Source organism: Rhinolophus sinicus, chromosome 13, assembly GCF_057876585.1.
Source record: "Rhinolophus sinicus isolate RSI-liver-muscle chromosome 13, RSI-T2T, whole genome shotgun sequence".
NCBI classification, from domain to species: Eukaryota; Metazoa; Chordata; class Mammalia; order Chiroptera; family Rhinolophidae; genus Rhinolophus; species Rhinolophus sinicus.
Window position 1 is genome coordinate 24816553 of NC_142513.1, and position 22786 is coordinate 24839338.

Here is a 22786-nt window from a genome sequence, read left to right on the forward strand (position 1 = left end):
CTTCTGGCCTCTCGGGGCCCCTCCGTTGTAAGTGATGCCTGAAACACGAGGCCACGCCAGCCTCTCTGCAGGGAAACCTGAGCTGAGGAGTGTGCAGCCGGATTGAAGGACTGGGAACTCATCGCCTCACCTCCTTCCTGTCTGTCCCCACACTTCACTCATTTCTGCATTCAATCTCAAGCCACGGAGCCCTGGCTGCTGGCAGCTCGGAAGGGAGGCCAGCCACCATGAGGGCAGGAAAGCATGCCAGGCTGAATGTTCCTGTGTTCCAGCAAGCCGCGTGAGTCCATGTGGGGGCTGAGCCAGTCCTACTGACCATGAGCCGTCACCTAAAGGGCCTGGGGGAGGAAGGTAAGTCGGTCCCCATCTCCACGGGGCCCACCCATAGATTTACTGGGCAGCAGCCCGAGACAGGGAAGCAGAAGGGGTCTTAAGAGGCTCAGGGACCCGGGTTTGAGTGCAGGTACTCCCACTTGCCCACTGAGCCACCTCAGTCTGGTTATCCAACCTCTTCTTGCCTCGCGAGATGAAGGCAGCCACCGTTCCTTGCAGGGCCTTTGGAGGGATTAAAAACAACGTGTACAAAGTGCCTGCGTGAATGTTGAGGGCAGAAGCTGTCAGAGCCACCGGGGTCTTTCAGCCTCTGGCTGCCTGAGTTAGAATCACCTTTCCTTAGCAATCCCTTCAGTTGATTTCTCTGTCTGTCTGTCTGTCTCTGGCAGGGAGCTGTGGGGATGTTCTGACCTCATGACTTTGCCAGGGTGTCAGAGAAATGTCAAGACCAGGGACTCTGGAGCTTGTTAGTAAAATAATGGAAACCAGGTTCCCGTCTGAGGCAGCTGTAAACCAGTGGAGGATTCTCACGGTGAAATGGGGTGGTACAGGGAGGGGGACTTTCCAGAGACCAGCCATTCATCCCTGTCCATCTCTTGCAGCAGGAGGTGCAGTGAGAGGCAGCTCGAGGAGCGGCTCTCCAGGTACAGGTGAGATGGGGTGACGCGTTCCTGGGGCGCCTGCAATGCCAGCTCAGGCTGGCAGTCCAGCCACCATGTCTTCCCTCCCTCTTCCCTCCTCCCTCCCTCTCTTTATAAGGAACCCTCCCAAAGAGGAGGTTTAATTGGGGAAGGGGCAGATGCTGCACACAGAGGGCCTGCCTTCAGCCCTGGGTGTCAGGGGAGACGTCCAGAGTTAGTGACACTTTGAGTTGAGTCTCCGGAAGCAGTAAACACTTACCAGCCTGGGGGCAGGGATGCGAGATCCAGGCAGCTGGTAGGTGGCAGAGCCGGGACTCACACCCAGGCCACCTGACTCCAGATGGCACCCTCTTAACCTCCACAAAGTACCAGCAGTAGTGGGTGCTTGACCTCCTTCCCATCAGGACTGTGGCCACAGCTCTTCTGTGAGCTGGTGAGGGCTTTACCTGGAGAGGGGCTGACCTGCCCCAGGAAAAGCCAAAGGAAGTCCTAGGCAGGAGAGAAGACCCTCACTGCCGTTAAGAAGGCAGGAGCCACGCCCACAGGATGAGTGTCCTACACTTCATGTCACGAGACGTGTTGTGTATCTGTTGCCATTTTCTCCTCCTCGAATCCCAGACAGGGACCCACTTGTAGAGGAGGAAACAGAATCTCACTCCCGGAGATTCTGGGACTTGTCGCGGCATGAGGTACGTGGAGAAGCCGGCTCTAGGATCCACCTCATCGGCCTTCTCTACCAAGCCCTTCCCTCCTCTTGTCACCCACTGCTCCCCCACCGCCGGGGGGGCCTGAGTCCTTGGGGAGGCAGCTCTGTGACAAGTGGGGAGATCCAAGAGCAGATCATGTAGAGGAGCCAGGGCTCTGGGCAGGAGGGAGGCACCACTGGCAATTCAACACTCCATCTGCCCCTTGGTCCCAATCCCTACCTCTCTATCCACCCCCTACCCCCTTCCCACCTTCCTCCCCCACCCCCATCCAGTCCTTACTTCCCCCTCCAGGCACATGTAAGCTAGGGTGAGAAAACGTGCCTCTGTGTGGCTGGATGCGAAACCAGTCCTCATGGAAGGTCACCTCTGTTGGTGAGTTTGCAGAATGCTTGGGCCTGGTTCTCCACATTCCATCCCCCCTGTTGTCCTCTAGTCCCTGTCCCTTTTGCACCCATCCTGGCTCCCCCTCCACCTCAGCTGAAGGAGCTGGCCTTGTGGGGGTCACCTATGGGCAAATGGTCCTTGGGCAGGACTGAAATGGAAAGTTGTTTTGCCTAAAGCACAAACTGTCCTACTGAAATATGACACACACACACACACACACACACACACACACACACACACACACACACCCTTCACCCTTTGCCATTTTGCCTTCCCCATAGAAAAGAGGAAATGGGTCGGACTTTTCACTTCAGGGATCCAAATGGTCAAAGGATGCCGTGAAGTTAGGTAATGGGACTCCATTAACTGAAACCCAATTACACAAAGATTTCTGTTTAAAAATCTGTGACATCACCACTGAAGGGACCTGATATCCTCTTCTTTTAACTTAAGTTCTACAAGGAGAAAATAATCTCTGATAAGGCAAAGGGCTTTTTCTCAAAATAAAAACATTTTGCTATTCCATTAGTTGAAAAGGAGGGTCAGAACTCTCCCTTCTCCCGTATCATTTTGTAAATGCACTGAACTATTAAGATCCCGAGTCGGAGGGTGAGCTGGACCTCGTGGGCCTTGCAGCTTCTCCTGCTACATGTAAGAGAGAGCATGCTGGCCTGGAGGGCTTCCTAATGTGGCAGCTAGCTGTCTTTCTAGCTCCTAAATAATGCATTTTGTGGAGTCTATTCAAAACTGACTATAAAACAGCAACAACAACAACTAAAACAGCAGCTAGTTTTCTGTTCAGGAGAGGTTGGGGAAGATTGAAGGGCAAATTCAGGCTTGCTTTCCATATTCCACATGAATTTTGTTCAATTGTGAAATGAGATGACAACAGGCATTGTAGCTTGGGGAAAAATGTATGAACCCTCCAAGTTATCTGTATAGTTAACTATACCAAGAGTTCTTGGTACAGTTTGTTACCAAAAAGAAAACATTTTATTAGCTGACTGAGGAGGACCCCTAGAGTTTAGAAGAGGATGAAAACATATGTTGACTTTCTTATCCAGTCTTTTCAAGCAATATGGAGCTGGGTCTTGGACAGAGGCCCAAAGACTCTTCTCTTTAATCCCTCACCCACTCCCTCTACTCGTCTGTGCTCTTTGAGAGCCTAGCTCAGTTCTAGGGTCTCCCAAGGGTCACAGCTGCAGTGACACACACTTTCTCACACACGATCCCATGTCTTTGGAGGGAGTGGATTTGTTTCTGGACATCCCTCCTCAAAGAGGGGCCGAAGCCTTCCAGAGCCCCGGGGTAAAGAATTTACAAGACAAACCCATGTCTCAGTGGCTGATACTGACCAGCTTCCTAACTTTGATGAGTTATTATTATGTTTAAATAATCTTTCTCTACATTGTCTTACCAAAAACCCTTTTCCCATAGAGGCGAAAAGGAGAAGAAAGAGATTAGGGCAGGACTGGATGAAGAAAACCTGTCTTGTTACACATAGGATTATCTGTTTTTGAATCTGTAAATAGCACTCAATACTTTTCTAAGTGCTTACATCAGTTATCTCATCAGTTCCTGCAGTAATTGCAGCAATTGGAAACTGAGTCCCAAAGACATGGAGATGGTTAGTGGTGAAGTCAGTCCGCTGACTGGTGCATCTTCTTTCCTTCACAGCAGCAAAGCAACCATAACAAACATGCTCACGGGGCTTGCCCCAGTACTTTGTGACTGGGAGCCAGTGTCCCCACCCCACAAGAGCCTCTTCAGTCCTACTAGCGTGATCCATTGATGCAGACCACATCCTGCAAGGCATGCTCCAGGATCACACCCTCGCCCTCTAGATTTCAACCCAACTCCCCATGGGCATGTACTGCTCTCAGGACAATCTCCTCTTTCCACACTCACTTCCCCAGCACCAGATGGTACATGAGACCCAGCTCTGCTTTTGTCACCCATGGCCCAGACCCTTGGCATTTCCATGGGGGCTCTCAATCCCCTGTTTCTACCCAGAATCCCCCCACCTTGTAACTACCATCACCCCTTCTCTAGCTCAACCCCTTTCTTCTCTCGGGAAACTCCTGTTTATCCTTCAAGATTCAGAGTAAACATTAGTTCTTTGTGAAACATTTCTAACCATCCCAATTATAATTCATTGCTCTCTGTTTCCATGGTCTTTTTTCTTTAGTCCTCCATTTAGTCCTTCTTTTTTAAAACAAAATACATTCATCTAAGTTATTGTCAAAAGATGGCTCCCTAAATTATCAAGAACACAACATGTTCATAAGACGAAGCTGATTTATAGCTTACAGGCAAAACTTCGGCAGTCTCATAGAGGGGAAGATAAGGTCAGAATTGACTGAGAATTGAAAGTTTGATTTAAGGCAGCTCTTTCAAAATGTAAGGAGGAGGGGACTTGATTAGGGTAAGAATCACAATAACAGTCTACAACAAACAGCAAGGCCAGGATTTGGAGGCAAAACATTCAAAGAATCTTAGGGTGCAAACTGTCTGTGATGCTTTTCATTGAAGAGTTGATGGGTCTTTGGGAAAATCCAATAATGAACAATTAAGCCATTTGCTTGGGCAGGAGACTCCTGGAAAAATAATCATGCTAATGAAGACAGAAGCATAGCACCAAGTCATCTTAATATAGACACTAAAGTGTAGTTTGGGTTCTCCACGTGCAAGCTGAGCGTGGGGTAGATGGTTTCAGTTCCCAGCTTGCCCTTGTGGTCATTCTTCAGGCCAAGCTGAACAGTTTTAGATGTACAGAAAAATTACGCAGAAACCACAGAGAGTTACCAGACACAATCTTCTTTCTTCCCCTCTCTCCTGCCCCACAGCTTCTCCTATAATTAACACTGTGCATTTGTATATGTGCTGCTGAAGCGAGCACAACACTGTGCATTTGTTATAACTGATGAATCAATATTCACGCATTATTATTAGCTAAAGTCCACAGTTTACATTAGGGCTCACTCTTTGTTGTGTATGAGTTTTGACAAATGCATGAGGTATCTATTCAGATTTTTCACCCATTTTACATTGAGTTATTTTCTTATTGTTGAGTTTTACTTGTCCTTTGTATACTTTGGATACAGATCCTTTGTCAGATGTGTGTTTTGCAAATATTTTCTTCCAGCCTGGGGCTTCTCTTTTCATTTTCTTGACAATGTCTTTTGCAGAGCAGAACTTTTTAATTTTAATGAAATCTAACTTATCAGTTTTTCCTTTCATGGATCATGCTTTTGGTATTGTATCCAAAATGTCAAAAACCCAAGATCTGAGGGCCAAAGATCTTGAGCAAAACCCAAGATCACCTAAATTTTCTCTTATATTATCTTCTAAGAGTTTTATAGTTGTGCATTTTATATTTAGATCTATGATCCATTTTAAGTTAACTTGTGTGAAAGCTCTGAGGTCTGTGTCTAGATATTTATTTATTTATTTATTTATTTATTTATTTTGCATGTGATGTAATAATGTCCAATTGTTTCCAGCACCATTTTGTGAAACAGACAATCTCTGTTGAATTGCCTTTGCTTTTTTGTCAAAGCTTAGTTGGCTGTATTTATGTGGGTCTATTTCTGGGCTCTCTACTCTAGTCCATTGATTTATTTGTCTATTGTTTCACTAATGCCACACTGTCTCGATTGCTACAGCTCTATAGTAAGTCTTAAAGTTGGACAGTGTCCATCTTCCATCTTTGTTGTTCTCCTTCAATATTATGTTAGCTATTCTGGGTCTTTTCGAAATTATTCAAACCAGCCCACCCTAAGCCTGCCTACCTCACTGATTCCTTCCCTCCAAAAATACAATAAAGGCTCTTGCCCACATTGTGCCTCTCTCCTTCTGCCTCTTGGCTGAACCTGCGGCCCTGCGGAGTTTGGAGGAACAGAACGTGAACTGGCTCTGCTGCTCTTACCTTCTGTCCCTTCCCTCATGCCAGCCCAGGGCACACGAGGGGGCAGCCCCTGGAGAGTGGGGCCAGCCTGGCCCTTCCTGTCTCAGTGGTCCAGCCTTAGCATGCTTGGCCTTGACCCTGGGGTCAAGAGATGACTCAGCTCTGACCCCAAGGGGCTGTCACCCAAGAAGAGGACAGGCGTGTGCCTAGATCTCTTACCTCAGGTTAGACAAAGTGTGGGAATGCCACCCAGTCAAAGGAGGGAGACACTAATTTTCATCCGAGACCAGAGACTCCAAAAGAGGTGGCCCTTGGAGCCAACAAGTTCTAGGAAACATCTTGAACATCTGATTTCTCACACCTAGGGGCACTTTCCTGGGGTTGAGTCCATGAGGCCAGAATTGTCCATTTTCTGCCCCTGCAGGTGACAGGTCTGAGAGGAGACCCTCCAGGAAGCAGGCCCCTAAAGCCGAGGGTGCAGCAGGCAGGCGTGGAGCCCTGCCTGGCCAGAAGGAGCAGCCCAGGGGCAGCCCAAGGGCGGGCTCCCCCCGGAGGAAGCAGGTGGAAAGCAGGAGACACCGAGAGGAGCTGGGGGAACAGGAGCGGAGCACTGTGGAGAGGACCCGAGAGGGGAGGAGAAAGAGAAATGGAAGGACTTCCCTCAAGGAGCAGAGAACACCCCCAAAGAAGGAAAAGGAGGTGCTGAAGAAGGAGGAGACACAGAAGCAGCGGAAGAAACACAGGTGTGTTTTGACTGACTCAGGTGTGTTTTCAATCATGCTCTCCCTCTTCTATCAGCCCTTCTCCTTCCTCTGATGAGGGGCCCATGTCCCCTCCCTCATGACTAGGCAGCCCCTGCTCTCTTTTTCCCCTGCCTTTGCCATCTCCCAGCTCTCCTCACCTGGGGCAGAACCAGGAGGAGGGTCACGGCCATCCAGGTGGAGAAGTCCCTGGGCACTCTCGGCTCCAAAGCCTCATGTCAAACCAGTACAAGCAGAAGCTCCAACTGGGAGGTGACATGGCAGCAGGGAGGGACTGAATGGAAGTCTCCTGAATTCCAGCAGGTGACTCACCACAGCTCTTGCAAAGGAGCTGAGGGAAATGAACAAAATTGGGTTTAGGACTCATCAGAGTGCCTTACACACAGCGTTTTCCCAACCTGGAGACATGTCCTCTTCTGTGAAATGAGGCATTGATCTAGAAGAACTTGAGGCATTCCAGCAGCTCTGAAGTTCTAGGATTTGGGGTTTGCTTTATGTCTTTCCTTTGTTCATTGACATGAGCACACATGGCTTGGTGGACAGAACCAGTCTACAGAATCAGCAAGTCGGGATTTTAGTTCCATGTTCTGCTCCCAATTTTGGTGGGACATTTCCCTCTCTTTGCCTCCCTCTTTTGCTTTACACTTCTCAGGATGTTTTAAGAATCCCTGTTGGATATGGGTGGGGAGGCTTTTGAAACAGTTGGAGGTATAAGGATGATGGTGAAGTTGAAATTCCCTCTGGGTTCCAACAAACCCTCAGTCATTACCCACTGTACCCCTCCACCTTTACCCAGACAGATGGGGCCGCGGATTTCTTCTGTCAACCATGCCAGCCCTCCCTGACTTGTTAGGGCTTTAGCCTGCTGTCTGGTTGTCCCTGGACATGAGCTAACAAGGTAAAGGATGCATAGTGCCCTTAGTAATTTAAAGAGAACTTGGATGCACCTTCGATGGGTCCCAGGGTGTCCTGAATTTTAGAGGGAAGCTGCACCATCGTAAATGGACCACAAGTGTCTGAATGGCAGATGTAAATAAGGGGTAGGGTCAGAGACTCCTTCATGCTATTTTCGGCTGACACCATGGCAGGGCACAGAGAGATGAAAAAGATTCAACCCTGTCCCCCGGATGCCTACAGTCTATCAGGGGAGATAGAGCATAAGACAAGGCAGGAAGCAACACGCATATGAGGAAGGATTTGATGGGGTGCTGGGCACCAGCCTTCCTCCATGAAGAGAAGCATTTCAGTACGGCTTGTAAAGCACAGGTGGAATTTGAACAAGCAATGGCTGAATGACCCCCAGACTGAGAGAACACCCTATGCAAAGACTCAAAGGCAGATATCATGGGGTGTGCATGAGGTGTGGCAAAAAAATCCCTGTGCTCTAGGCCCCCTCCTCTCCACCTCCTTCCTACGACTTCTCCTTTGCTCCTCAGGAGTTCATCAGAAGTTAAAACTCATGGAGGCTGCTGCAAACTGGTCTCTAAAACCTGCGGTAACCAAGCCCACATTCCGATATTTCCATTTATGATCCTTGCTGAGAAGGCGGTCCTGGCACAACCCTTCTCCAGCCTCTTCCTCACCACCCTCCAACCCCTGGCTGCTGTCAGCTCAGCTGAGAGTCACCATTCTTATGAGTGAAGGAGGCTGTGAGAAGCACAAACAAGAAGTTGAATTTTGTGGCAGCTGAGCACACAGTCTTGTCTGTGAGATGCTAAGGGTCATCACAGGACAGGGTTTCCAGCTGGAAGTCCTCTGCAGCCGGGCTGTCCAACACACTAGCCACCAGCCACACGTCGGGCACTTGAAATGCAGCTAATGTGACCAGGAAACTGAATTTCTAATTTAATTTTAATTCGATGTTAATATTGCTGCATTGACACAAGAGTTAGTGAATTTACTTAACGTGGATAGACAGATGTAGTTTTGAAATCAATTTTACTTTGAAGCCAAAGCATTTCTTCTAAAAAAAAACAAAAAGACAAACTAATTTTGTCAATGCAGATGCGAATGTCCAAGGAAAATGATATTCTGCTATTCGAATCACGTATCAGGGAACTTTTTATTTTTTTAACCTACCTACCTACCATGGCACTGGTAGTCGGGCGTCTATCAGGAGACCTTTAAGTATGTCTCAAACAATGGGGGTATGTGCATCTACTATTTCAACTATAAATTTTATGAAATTCAAATACAGATCAAATACATTCACTGAAAATTTGATGTCTGAATTGACACACACTGTGAATATAAGATGAACACCGAATTTTAAAGACAGTACACAAAGAACGTAAAATATCTCATTCATAATTTCTATATTGATTACATTTTTAAATTATCATTTTTAAGGTATTGGATTAAATTAAATGCATTATTAAAATCAATTTTACCCATTTCCTTTCACCATTTTAATGTGGCTATTAGCAAATTTTAAATTACAGTATGTGGTTCACGTTATATTTCTCCTGGGCCGCACTGTACTGGATTGTGATATGTGGGGAGCACCCACAGAAATCCAGTTTGGGGAAGCAGCCTTCCCAGTGACTTGGGCGACTGGACAGCGTTGTGGCCTCCTCTCTCTGACAGGCCGTGGGAGTCACCGAGGCACAGGCTGCGATGGGGGTCAGAGCTGTGAGCTTGGGAGCACAGCCCACCCGCCTCGCTGCGGGCTCCTGCGCATTCCACACTCACCTCCTTTTCACTCTCCTCTGCTCACCCTGGCTCTCTTCCAGGTTGCCCTCCTCAGCCTCCAGCGCCTCTGGAGGGGAGTCTCTGTCTGAGGAGGAGCTGGCCCAGATCCTGGAGCAGGTGGAAGAGAAGAAGAAGCTCATTACCACCATGCGCAACAAGCCCTGGCCCATGGCGAAGAAGCTCGCGGAGCTCAGGTGAGCGGGTGCTGCTCAACCGGGACCTCCTGCTGCTCACTCCTTCTGGGCACAGTAGTCCTCTCCTCCTCTCTGCCCCAAGGGGGCTCGACAGGGAGGGGGATTCACCCACCCACTCTGCGTTGGTCCCCCTCTGTCCCCAGCACCAGCTGGGGAGTGCACACAAGAACTTGAATTTTGTGGCACTGAGCACACAGTCTTGTCTGTGAGATGCTGAGCGTCATCACAGGACAGGGTTTCCAGCTGGAAGTCCTCTGCAGCCGTGCTGTCCAACACACTAGCCACCAGCCACACATGCGGGGAGGTGGATTGCTGAGGGAGGGTTGCTGTTACAGCCAAGACAAGCGAGAGCCAGAACTGTTGACTGAGGCCCTGCTGTTGGCCAGCGAGCAAGGTCAGGTGGGAGGCACAGGATGATGGTGCTCCAGCCTCCGCTCGACCCGTCCCCTGCCTGGCCGCTCCTTCTGTCTCGTGCCCTACCTCATCTGGTGGCTTCTGCACCTTCCTCACAACCCAACACAGACAAGCCTTCCTCAGGAGCTTTCTACAAACCCCTCCCTCAGCCAGTTCAGACCTCTCTTGTGTTCTTTAAGAACACAAAATCTATGTGTAGCACACTCCCGATTGTGGAAAGCAGAGAGAGCATCTGTCTGTTACTCTTGTGTCCCAAATGCCTAACGCAGAGCCAGGCTTACAAGGATGCTCTGTGAATATTGCTCCAGCCTCGTACCCAGGCCCCTGACTCGTATTGTCAACTCAGTCGCTTCTCTGATTTCCATATAGCAGGCTGGCACACTAAGCATTTTATGATTCTTGAGTCTCCCCTAAGTCTTCCCTCAGTGTTTCTGCCAGAGGGTGGGGGTGACACTCCTTTTCCCCTTTACTCTCTATAAATCCTTTTTCCCTGGCTTCTCTCACACCTGAGTTTCCTCATTGCTCCAGTCAAACACCTCCCTCTTCCTTTCGTAGAAGAATTTGGCGGCCCTATGTTGGACCTCACATTTGCCCCCAAGAAGCACAGCAAAGCTGCTGGCTGCACAAACACAGTGCAGACCCTGACAAGGGATCAGGCAGAGCTCACTCCACTGTCCTGCAAATTATTATGTTGTTTCCTACTCGGCTGCCAGGAGAACTGCCTCCCTGGAGTGCCTCCAGGCCCGTGCTGACCCACAGAACTTTCTGGGATAATGGAAATGCTCTAAGCCTGTACTACTAGAGTAGCCAATAGCCACATGTAGCTACTGAGCACTTGAAAAGTCGGTGGTGCGACTCGGTACTGAATTTTTATTTTTATTTATTTAAATTTAAATCATCACATGTGGTGCCAGATAAACTGTGGCTTCTAAAGACAGTGCAGAAAGAATGTAAAAATCTCTCATTCGTAATTTTTATATTAATTACATGTTGAAATTATAATCTTTTAAATATATTGCATTAAATGGCTACAGTTTGAGCTGTAGGTACTCCTCCAGGCAGTGGCTGTCTCCCTTTGTCTGAGTCTCCTCTCCCTCCTCCCTCAGGGCCTGCTTCTTCCTCCTATTAGCCAAAGCAGAACTGTCATCTGTCACTCTAACAGAGCCTCACTCCCACTCAGGTGTCACCTGAACACATCTTTTATTAACAGTGGAAAAAGAGCAACCTTGATGCTTATGGAAATGAGATCTCCAGCTGGCTGGAAGTCTCAGGAAGCGTGAAAATCCCTCAGTGCTATTCGGCTGCCCAGAGGAGAAGTCTGAATCCCCTCCAAGCCTGAGGAATAGAGTTGCTCCCTTGGTGGGAGTGGGAAGTGGCTGAGTCACTGAAAAGACTTGTCTCTGTCACTGGCTCACTGGTGCAGGCCTCCCTGGCAAACAGTGGTCTCCTCCCTCCAGACCTTCCTCCTTCCTCTTCACTCTCAAGACTCCTTTTCCCAGACTCAAGTCGAAGGCTGTCCTGCCTCTGGGGCTCCATTCCAGCTTGTGTCTCTTCCTAGAAGGTGTTTCCTTTCTGCCAGCCTACCTGGCTACTTCCTACACCCCCTTTGCAGGGAAGTCCCCATTGCCCCTCTCCACATTCAGGCTGAGTTACGTACTGCCCCTCTCATCCCCAAGGCACTGTCCCCTCACCTGACGGGGTGCTCTTGTCTACAGAACCACGTCTTATTCATAGTCTATTGTTCTTTCCTTTTGGTATATAGCTGAGCGCTCCCTATGTGTCAGGCACTGTTCTCAGTGTTGTATGTATAACAATTCATTTAATCCTCATAACCACGCTGTGGCATAGGTACTATTATTGCTGTCCCCATTTTACTGATGAGCAAACCGAGGCACAGAGCAATCAAGTAATTTACCCAAGGTCACACAATGAGTTAAGTGGCCTGGCCAGGATTTGAACTCAGGAATTCTGGCTCCAGAACCTGCCCTCTTAATTTGTAATCACCTCTCCAGAATTACTAGACCTTCTAGACTGCACCCCTGTGCCTAATAAGACCTACCCCAAAAATAAGCCCCAGTTAAGATCATCAGCCAGACGGACGTATTCAGTACGTTATGACAAAGTTCCAAAAGAAGATGACATGACTGTATTTGAATAAATGTAGATTGCTGTACATGAAAAAATAAGACATCCCCTGAAAATACGCCCTAATGTGTCTTTTGGAGCAAAAATTAATATAAGACCCGGTCTTATTTGGGGGGAATACGGTAATTTCCTCTTCTGGCGGTAAAGTCTTCAACAGCAGATCGTATCCCCAGACTACCTCCTCCTTTTTTAGAAGCAATGGTGTGGGGACCCAGTCTCAGGGCCACCCAGGCAGCTGGTTGACCTGGGTGCAGTTGTCGTAGACAATAGAAGGATGGCAAGGCATAAAGAGCAACAGAAGTGAATTGGAGCAAGCCTGCATTCACACTTCTGCCACACCTGGGTGCTTTGGCTGGCTATTTAATCCCTCTCCATCTGGTTTCCTTCCCCTTAACCTCTCTGAGCCTCATACTCCTCATTTGTAAAACAGCAATAATAATACCTACTTCGTAGAGTTGTTCGGACAAATTCAAAATATTTTTATTAAATGCTCAACACATAATATGTAATTGGTAAATGGTACTCTTCGCTATTATTATAGTGTGAACGTCTTTTGGGCCCGACACTACATTGAGCACTGAGCGATGAAGATGGGGAACAAAGATGAATCAGAAAAAACATTATTGATGGACATTATTAATAATGACACAAGGTGGGCTATGATGTTGGCAAAGAGCTTCTAGTGCCCATGAGTCAGGGATGTTTGCTTTAATCATAGAATTAATCAGGTGTGTCCTTCAGCTTTGTCAGAAGCCTGCCTGATGATTACAAAATTATCCAAACTGCTTGCTTTCTTCCGAGAGATGAAGAATTCCATTTCCAGGAAGGTGGAGTGGACATGCCCACTAATTACAACTAAAACTGGGACATTACACACAAAGTAAATATAAGAAGACTCAGAAGGAAGAGAGAAGAAGGCAGAGTAGCTAAGAACCTCAGGATAAAAGGAATGACGGGCATTGAGTTCCGGGGTTTGTTTGTTTCTTTTTGCCTATGGATCCCAGACTAGAGAAGCTGCTGACCTAGAAACACCAACAAGAATAGACAAAAAAATTCCTGACTAAAAGTCTGCTTTCTCTGGCCCAGGACCAGGAAAGGGACAGCCTGGCAAGACAGAAAACTTCTAGACAATAACAACCCTCTTCCAGCCAAACCTCACAAACAAAACAGCAGCCCCACCCCCACCCCCCAGCAGAAAAAGCCAAGTGGAGAAGCCTAGATTATTTTCCTTTGCCAGGTTATAACATAGTGCTCCCAACACCCCCACCAGGGTTGAGTCAGAGAAGATTGAGTGGAAAGCAGGGATTTTCATCCCCACTAGGCAGCAATGAGCTCTCCCTCTCCCCATGGTATCAGTGGAGGCCATGTGCAGAGTCTGGACTTTCACCACCACCTGGCAGTAGCAAGGTGTCCCTCCTACTTAGGGTGATGTGAGTGGAAAACTGGCAGGAAGCTGAACTCCCATCCCTGCTCAGAAGTAACAAGGAGCTCCTGCCCAGCCCTGGGTGTCAAAGGAGGCCAAGTGAAGAACTTGGATTTCCACCTAGAAGTAACCAGGCAGCAACCCCTTTCACCCACTGGAGCAGTGGCAGAAGACGCCGCTAAAACACAGGATTCAAATAAGATCCAGAATCTCATAGCGTGATATCCCAAATGTCCTGGCTTCCGTAGAAAATCACTCATCATACCAAAAACCAGGAAGATCTCAACCTGAAAAATAAAAAAGATAATCAACAGATGCCAACACCAAAATGAAATAAATGTCAGAATTATCTACAAAATTATCTACAAAAAAATGATATCTATCATTACAGATCTAGCTACAAAGATTTTAAAGAAACCATCGTTTAAAAAAATGCTTCACTAAGCAATTATGAAATCGTGAAACAAATGAAAAAAGTAAAAAGTCTAAGAAAAGAAGATATAAAGAAGAACAGCTAGAAACTTTAGAAGTAAAAAAATACAATAACTGAAAATTTAAAAAACTCAGTGAATGGGCTCAACAGCAGAATGGAGAGAACAGCATAAAGAAACAGTGAAGCTGAAGGTAGAACAAGAGAAATTACCCAATCTGAACCATAGAGAGAAGATAGTCTGGGGGAAAAAAGGGAACAGAGCCTCGGGGAACTGTGAAGCTATAATAGATGACCTAACATTAGTGTCTTCTCCAAATTGCTTGCCCTGGATGTGAAGGAGGAAAAGGGAGTCCCAGAAAGTAAAGAGGGTGCACTGAAAGTCTTCAAAGAAATAATGACTGAAAATTTCTCACATTTGGCTTTTGTCCTTAGTTTGAAAGGACACTTCTGACAAGCAGGGGACAGAAGCACCTTACAGAAGTAAGATTTGCAACAATTGGGAAGGGCAGGACCCAGGGTTTCCATAAACCAAATACTATCTCTGGTAAGGAATGACATGAAAGTCTGGATCACAGGTAGCATGTTTAAAGGACTTTGATGTAAAAAGGTGAATTGTTATTATTTATATGCCTTCACTGGATCCAAAACAGTTTGCTGTGTCCATCAAAATTCTTCAACTGGGTGGTCTCTTCACAGTGAATGATCCTTGGAGTTTGTACCCACTGCTGGGCAGGGCCCTCTCTTCTCCTGAGGGCTCTGGGGGTGCTGGACCCAGAGTCCGGGCATTGAGAAGTGAAGCATTTATTTGCAGCTCAGGCACCAGAGCAGCCTTTACTTTTGAGAATTCTCATCTGAAGTCCCCAAAACTTAAAAGCTGGCACGTGTAAACTCACAAACTCCGCGTGATTGCAAGTCCCTGCCCACTCATAACATACAGAAGGAGGACAAAAGTATGAGTTTCATGAAAACATTCTTTGGTGTCTCGGAAGTCACTGCCAGGACATGTCCTGCCTTGATGGGGAACAGGGAGCTGATCCCATTATGAAGCCTTAATCCCATGCAGCCCAGCTTTAAGCCTGGGCTCAGGACCTAGACAGTTGGCCTCACTAATACCATGTTTCCCGAAAATAAGACCTAGCCGGACAATCAGCTCTAATGCATCTTTTGGAGCAAAAATTAATGTAAGACCCGGTCTTATTTTACTATAATATAAGACCGGGTGCTATATAACATAACATAATGTAACGTAACGTAACATAACATAACATAACATAACATAACATAACATAACATAACATAACATAACATAACATAACATAACATAACATAACATCGGGTCTTATATTGATTTTTGCTCCAAAAGACGCATTAGAGATAATTGTCCGGCTAAGTCTTATTTTCGAGGAAACAGGGTATTGAGACATCCTAATAAAGCCAGCCCCTGGATTGACCCCAGGTTAGAATGTGACTTTGACACATGTCCATGGCCCGCACTTGTACTTTGCAAGTGGTGTAGGTATTGTGTAGCGAGCAGTGGGGGCGGTAGCAATAACAGTGAGACACAGCAATACCACGCCCCTTCCATCTACCCTGAGATGGTCTTCATTCTTCATCCACTTGTTTGGGTTTATCCGATGGGTGCTGATAAATTGATTCTCTGGGGGATAAGATGGGGGAGTCCTGCTTTGTAACATTTGCTGATTTCCATGGTCTAAATGCTCCCGCCATGGCCAATTTCAAGCTACCATCAATTCAACAACTGGTCAGCCAAGTTCCTGAATAGTTAACAGTAGGTTCTCAGGAGCCCGTCCTCACCAGCTCTGCCACTCCGCCCGAGGATATTTAATTGATTCATGTGTTTCTCGCCCAACCTTCTTTGGATGTTCACTCACTCATTCAACATTCATGCAATCTACAAATATCTACTGAATGCTGTATTCGTTTTCTACTGCTGCTGTAACAAATTACCACAAGCTTAACAGGTTAAGACAACACTTACTTGTTAGCTCATAGCTCTGTCGGTCAAAAGTCCAGCATTGTGTGGCTGGATTCTCTGCTCAGGATCTCACTGGACTAAAATCAAGGTATTGGCAGGGCTCCCATTCCCATCTGGGGCTCTGGGTTCCCTTCCAAATTCACTTGTGTTTGGCAGAATTCGTTTCCTTCTCTTATTTTCCATGTGTCATCTTCCAAAGGGGCCCGAGCAATAGAGGATCAAGAATTCTCCTGCTTCTAACTTCCCTGATTTTCCACTCTGCCACATCTCTCTCTGACTCTTCTGCCTTCCTCTTCTCTTTTTAAGGGATCATGTGATTACTTTGGGCCCTTCCAGATAATCCAAAATAATCTCCCTATTTTAAAGTCAGCAATCTTAGTCCATTTGCCAAATCCTGTTTGCCATTCATGAGTGTACCACCAGGGAGTGAATGTCATGGGGGGCCAAACTTCTGCCTGCAGGTACCTACCCTGTAGCAAGCATTACACTTGCCTTGGGGAAATTCAGGAACAAAGCAGACAAAATGCCCTTCCCTCATGGGAATGATATTATACTCAACTTGGAGTATAAAAGGCTTTCTAGCCACATAGATAGCCTCATAGTTCAGATTTTGTTTGGTTGGGTATTAATTGAATTCCTGCCCCTGCCCCCCCCCTTTTTTTCCGTAACCAGGGAGGCCCAAGAGTTTGTGGAGAAATATGAAGGAGCCTTGGGAAAAGGAAAAGGCAAGCGACTCTACGCCTATAGGATGCAGATGACTAAGGTGGGGTGCAGAGGCTGCAAACTGTGGAATCTGGGTGACCATCACAGGCACCTCCCAGCCTCACCATTTGTGTCCAGCTCCCCAGAATCCTGAGCGAGAGGTCCAGTTGACCATTCCAATTCATCCAGGAATGGTAACCAACTGTATCCTGTCAATTTCTTTACATGTGAGGGTTTCGATATATTTGACAGTTGTTTCCTCTCCAGTGAAGAACTAAACTCTCAAAATTAATGATGTTAAAACCACTGGGATCTTATTTTCCAAATCCTAAATATTGTTTGATGAATCATTTATTTTTATAGAATACTGGATCATTTTTCATGTATTCCCTGGTTATTGGTGTATTTGAGTTTTAACTTGTTCTTGGGGCCATTTTGATATTTCATATTTTTCCCCAAACTTGATCATTTCATTAAGATTTTCATATTTATTACTAGAAAGTTGCAGATGGTGGTCCCATAAGTTTTGTAATTACTTTATTTATTTGGTTTGAATCTTTTTTATTCCTAATATTATTTTTTTTTCTTTTTCAGTTTTAATTGCCTCACAACTATCTATGAGTTATTTTATTAATTTTATCAAGGAACTATTTACCAATTAACAACTGCACACTCAGATCTTTTTTTCCAGCTGAGAAGTGTGCTCTTCAAATATCTTTGATAGATGATTTTGTTCAGTCATGTTTCTATTCAAATAGTTCTAACTTCTTCTTTAGGAAAAGGATGTCTGCCCTCTATTTACCTTCCCTCATTGTTATTAATTCTTCTCTCTCTCTCTCTCTCTCTCTCTCTCTCTCTCTCTCTCGCTCTCGCTCTCGCTCTCGCTCTCTCTCTGCTCAGACATTTCTCAGGTTTATTCTCAATACCATTTAATCAATTTTCTTCTGTCTCAATTATAGTATAATGTTTATTTTCATTCTATTACTGAACTTTAAGCTACTTTGTAATCCTTCCACACTTCACATTCTAAACCTCAAATTTTTATCCTTTACTCTAGAAGCCATATTTCTTGTATCTAATTCAGAACACAAAACCATTACTCAAATTTTATTTATGTATCCTAGAGGAAATACTTTTCAAAAATTTCAGAGTGGTGTCCCGTTTTCCTTGTTCTGCAGTATTACTTCTCAGGCCTCACTGGTTGTTTTCCATCATTCATATCTGGATTTCATCCACACACATGATGTATAGCTTGCCTGTGTCTTATTCAACCGCTATTTGAAATCTTTCTTCCTATACGTAGCTGGAGAGCAAGACAACATGCACAATTAATAACCCAGTCCTGGGGCAGCAGCTACCATCACACACAGCCTGAGGACGTGTGTGGGGGTCTTCTCCGGCCCACGCCCCAGCCCAGTTTTCTGATTCTCTAAACCAATAAAGAATAAGTGCTTCCACGCAGAACTCCTCCCAGACTTCCTTCTGCCTCTGCCCCACCTCCATGGCGTCACTTTTCAGGCCCAAATGCCCACAGCCTTTAGGAACTGTCAGATGGTTGCCAAGTGATTAACTGCCAGGCTGTGTCTCATAGGCCTCACTTGGCAATGTTCCTTACCCTTGTTGGCCCTCCATCTTGCAAGCTTATATTTTGTACTGATTTTATCAGCATCCTGACAGGAGATCCATCTCTCAAGGAAGGACTCACATTAATAAAAGCTAATGAGACTGATATATAAAACCAGATGCCGGATCATTAATTTACAAGGAGATATATAACTGATGCAAGAACCGGAAAACGGAAGTCCACGTCAGTAGTGCCTTTTATTTTTAGTAGAATTAGTTATAAGGGGAAGCTAAACCATAGTCCCAATTCCAATCTATTAATTTGCAATGAAAAGTCACTGCCATAGAAACCAAATCAGAGCACAGGTGATGGACAAATGTGTTCCTTACAGACAGACCTACATAGGAAGCCAAATGAGCCAAAGATGATTTTGAGCACGGAATTAGAACTAAGAAAAGTAGATGAAGCAATGGGACCAGAGTACCCAATGGCTGCCACCCCACCGTCCCCCACCGCCCTCCCTTCCTGTCCTAGGGATATCTTTGCCATTATTAGCAACCAGTCTTTTGCTTATGGGTCCTTCTTCTCCTTTGCGTCTGTGACCATCTTCTTCTTCTGACAGGTGGTTTCCCTCCTTATATAGTAATCACCCAATCAGGATGTGGTCAAAGCCTTCAGGTCTGGAAGCCTGTCTTATTCCTTCAGATAAATTTTGCCTTTTGTCCTTTAGTGAATTTATAAGGAACAATCTTATGTCCTTCATGAACAAGTTATTGGGAGACCTTTGTAATAGAAACTGATCTTAGGATCTTCTCCCTACTGCCTCTTTGCTATTTTCTATGAGTTTTAAAAATTCCAAATGGATTGATTTCCAGGGGATGGAATTGCTGGAGAGCAGCCCCTTGAAGAGTGGACAAAATTTCACCCAGCCAGCAGACAGGCAGCCACTCAGGTTTCTGATTGGCACGAATTCTGAATCTTAGAGCTGGGAACAGACTGTGGAAAGGGGCATGAAGCCTTCCAACTCGTTTCAGAATAAAACTTGGCTTCTGTTTCACCAGGAGAAAAATGGGAAGCCATGGACTGAGGCCTCTACCAGTTCCACCAGTGTCATAACTTAGTAACAACTTTCAGATTTAAGCACTTGGCTATCTGCCAAACATGCTGTGAGAATTGTGAGATCTCTTTTTCCCTTGAATGTTTGTTTTAAAGTAAAGGAAGTTGTAGCAGACCTTGCTAACCCAATTTGATCTCCCAAACCAGAAATTACACACAGAATTTCTAAGTTCATATATAAACTATCCAAACCTGACATTTTATCAGCACTGTAGATAACTACAAGGTATTGTGTTGCCCTGGTTTCTCTCTCACTCCACACCTGACTTTAGAAAGTAAAGATTTAACATCCACCTTTTAACATCCTGGGCTCAACAACTCCAAGATGGCAGCTTCATCCACATGTAGACCTCATGTTGACACATCAACGTCAGCATGTACCTCCAACATGCCCCTCCAGGCCCCAAGGCAGCATGTTAATGAACTGAGAGTATTACCTGTTTAATTTCAGAAATGGCTCAAGTTTAAGAGAGACTTTGATAATTTCAAGAATCAATGTATTCCCTGGGAAATGAAGATCAAGGACATTGAAAGTGAGTATTGTGGTGCCACTGTTTTTAGTTGGTTTACTGAAGTTTTCCAAGGGCTGGGATTATGCTCTTGACCCTCTGATTAGATTATTTTGTAGGTCCTGTTGTATTAGAAAACAGAATGAGCTTTGGACTAGTTAGGCAAAGATTTAAATTGTGCTTCTTCACTTTCTGATTGTGGGAGCTTGGGCAAATCAGCTAAGCCCGTAGAGCCTCAGGTTATTTATCTGGAAAAAGAAAATGGAAATCAGGATGTCCATTCCACAGACCGATGTGAAAATCGGGTCCATCACACACGTAAAGTGCTCGGTAGCACTAACTTCATCCTTTTCTTCTCCAGGTCACTTTGGTTCTTCAGTGGCATCGTATTTCATCTTTCTCCGATGGATGTATGGAGTTAACCTTGTCCTTTTTGGCTTAATATTTGGTCTAGTCATAATCCCAGAGGTAAGAAAAGAACTTCCTGTATCTTTGAATAGTGCTAAGGCTTATCATTACCACCATCTTCATTTATATTAAATACTTTCTGTTTTACAAAAATGTCAGTCATTCATTTTTAAATTCTATACTCACATCAATTACTCAGATATCTCAGTACACAAATATGGAAACTAAATATTTGTGAATTAAGAGGTGGACCCTACATTATTCTACCTCTTATTTTACTTTAAGCTCAGTGGAGAATTAATAGCTCAGTGAGTTGTTGTTTTTTTTTCCTTTTACCCTGAAAAAAAGGTAGGAGTAGAATTCATTGTATCATAATTTATTACCAAAAAACATTGCATTTGAATAGCGCTCCTCACTATTCTTTCAAAATAATCCTATTCTGGATACAAGTAGATCCTTACCTATAAATGAGCAATTGAGAGATAAAAACGGAATAAGCAACTTGTGCAAAGTTACACAGTAAATTTGTGGTGAATGAGATTCCAGGTCTCCAGAGTACTGGCCTAGGATCTTTCCAGGGACACCTCTGGTTCATTAAGAACTGAGCACACAAATTGCTACAGTCCTGGCTGAGCTGCTCGGTGCTGGGTCTGGGTACACAAGTGGATTTACTTCAAAAGCTTTCCTGGAAACAATAGTCTATATTTAGTATTTTCTTCCTTCTAGGTTTATACATTGGTTCTATGATAGTTTACTGATTCTTATTTTATTTTAAACAGTTCCATGAGCATATTGGAGTCAATTCTAACCATAGTCACATCCTTGGGGAACGTTTCTGCATGTCTGTTTCTCAGGAAATTAAAAGGCTTCCATGTAATGTGAATTAAATCAGATTAGTTGGAAGAGGTTGATGGTGTATTATAGTAGCACTTGATGGCAAAGAAGTATTACATTATTTATAAAACCATTGAATTCTTTTCTACTTTACTTAACAAGTGGACTTACATATGTATCATTAACTAGTCTTTATACTCCTTTATATACACACCTGGAAATCCAGGGTTATGATTCCACTTAGTCCCATGTATACTCTTAGGTCATTATCACTCTCTAACTTAAATAGAAGGATTTTAAATCCTCCAGCAAGTGTGTACAAATGCACTTACAGTAAGCCTGGTTCTCCCCAAGGGGAAAATATTGTCAGAAGCTAACTAGAAGTATCACTTCCCTCCATAGCCAAGAAAGTGTCAGTTTCCCCAGTAGCCACTGAGGAAATTTATCTTAACAGAGCCTTTGCTTTCTTCCTGGGAGTTTTTATTCCAAATGGATTTATTTCCACGAGAAGAGAGCACATTAAAATGCTGTAGGCCTTTGAGACATTGCTGGAATTTTGCGCTACAGTGGTTCAGAAAGGCAATCTTTTGGGGAAGTTGAATAATTTTAAGGACACTGAGTTTTGTTTTTGTTTTCTTAAAGGAAACATTAAATTTCATGTAATTTATATAAGTTGGTATAATTTATAAATACTTCATATCAAGGGGGACATTTGTTTGGGACAATGAAAATCGAGTGATTGGTGTATTCCAACGAGGCAGCCAAGACAGCAACTGTCTAAGCAAGAGAACCTTGACTTGATTGGATGATGGTTGGCAAAGTCATGTGGGAGTCGGGTGGGGGAAAGGAGAGAGGGGTGGGGCTGGCTGGAATGAGGAGCCCTGGGTGGAGAGGAGGGACAACTATCAAGTTTCCCCGAAAATAAGACCTAGCCAGACAATCAAATTAATATAAGAACTGGGTCTTATTTTACTATAAGACTCATATAACATAAGACTGGGTCTTATATTAATTTTTGCTCCAAAAGATGCATTAGAGCTGATTGTCTGGCTAAGTCTTATTTTTGGGGAAACACGGTAGGAGAGGCCAAGACAAGTTAAGAGCCTAATACAATAGCTCATTCTCAGATCAGGGTATTACTAATGGGAATGGATTAAAAGAGAAGAATTAGAGAGAAGCAGAACAGACAAGACTTGATGACAGGTTGGATAACAGCAGTTGAGGATGTCAGTGTACCAAGATGCCTTCCTAGTTAGGATAATGGGAAATTGGCCACATGGGAATCACACACATCTAAACTCACTGAAAATTGCCCTGTTGGTCAAAGACACGAATAACTTCAGGGCCCAAGGGTTTTCAGCATAAGCCTAATGAACAGATATCCCCAGGGCTCATGGACATCTTAAGGCTAACTATGGTGAATCAGAGGGTCTGGGAATAAGAATATTGACATCCTCAAATGTTATGCAACTTTAACAGAATTCCTCCTCATATTCGTCTCTTTTTGCCACAAATCATTAACTCCATTTTAATGGAATTAAACAGCTCTGAATGCTAGAATGAATCTTGTTCAGCTTTTATGACAATTGCCCGCAGAGCCCAGGATGCCTTCATGATCCCTGGG

At 45.0% G+C, this 22786-nt stretch overlaps 1 protein-coding gene across 1 annotated transcript in view; it reads left to right on the top strand.

The window, feature by feature from the left end:
* The first annotated feature begins 136 nt into the window (after window positions 1–136).
* TMC2 (transmembrane channel like 2) overlaps window positions 137–22786 on the top strand; it is a 60173-nt gene continuing 37523 nt past the window's right edge. The window contains exons 1-7 of the mRNA XM_019733728.3: window positions 137–351; window positions 936–983; window positions 6397–6715; window positions 9466–9618; window positions 16702–16792; window positions 19863–19944; window positions 20282–20388. Coding sequence (XP_019589287.3) covers window positions 318–351; window positions 936–983; window positions 6397–6715; window positions 9466–9618; window positions 16702–16792; window positions 19863–19944; window positions 20282–20388 — 834 coding nt within the window. The 5' untranslated portion in view covers window positions 137–317. The remainder of the gene's footprint in view (window positions 352–935; window positions 984–6396; window positions 6716–9465; window positions 9619–16701; window positions 16793–19862; window positions 19945–20281; window positions 20389–22786) is intronic.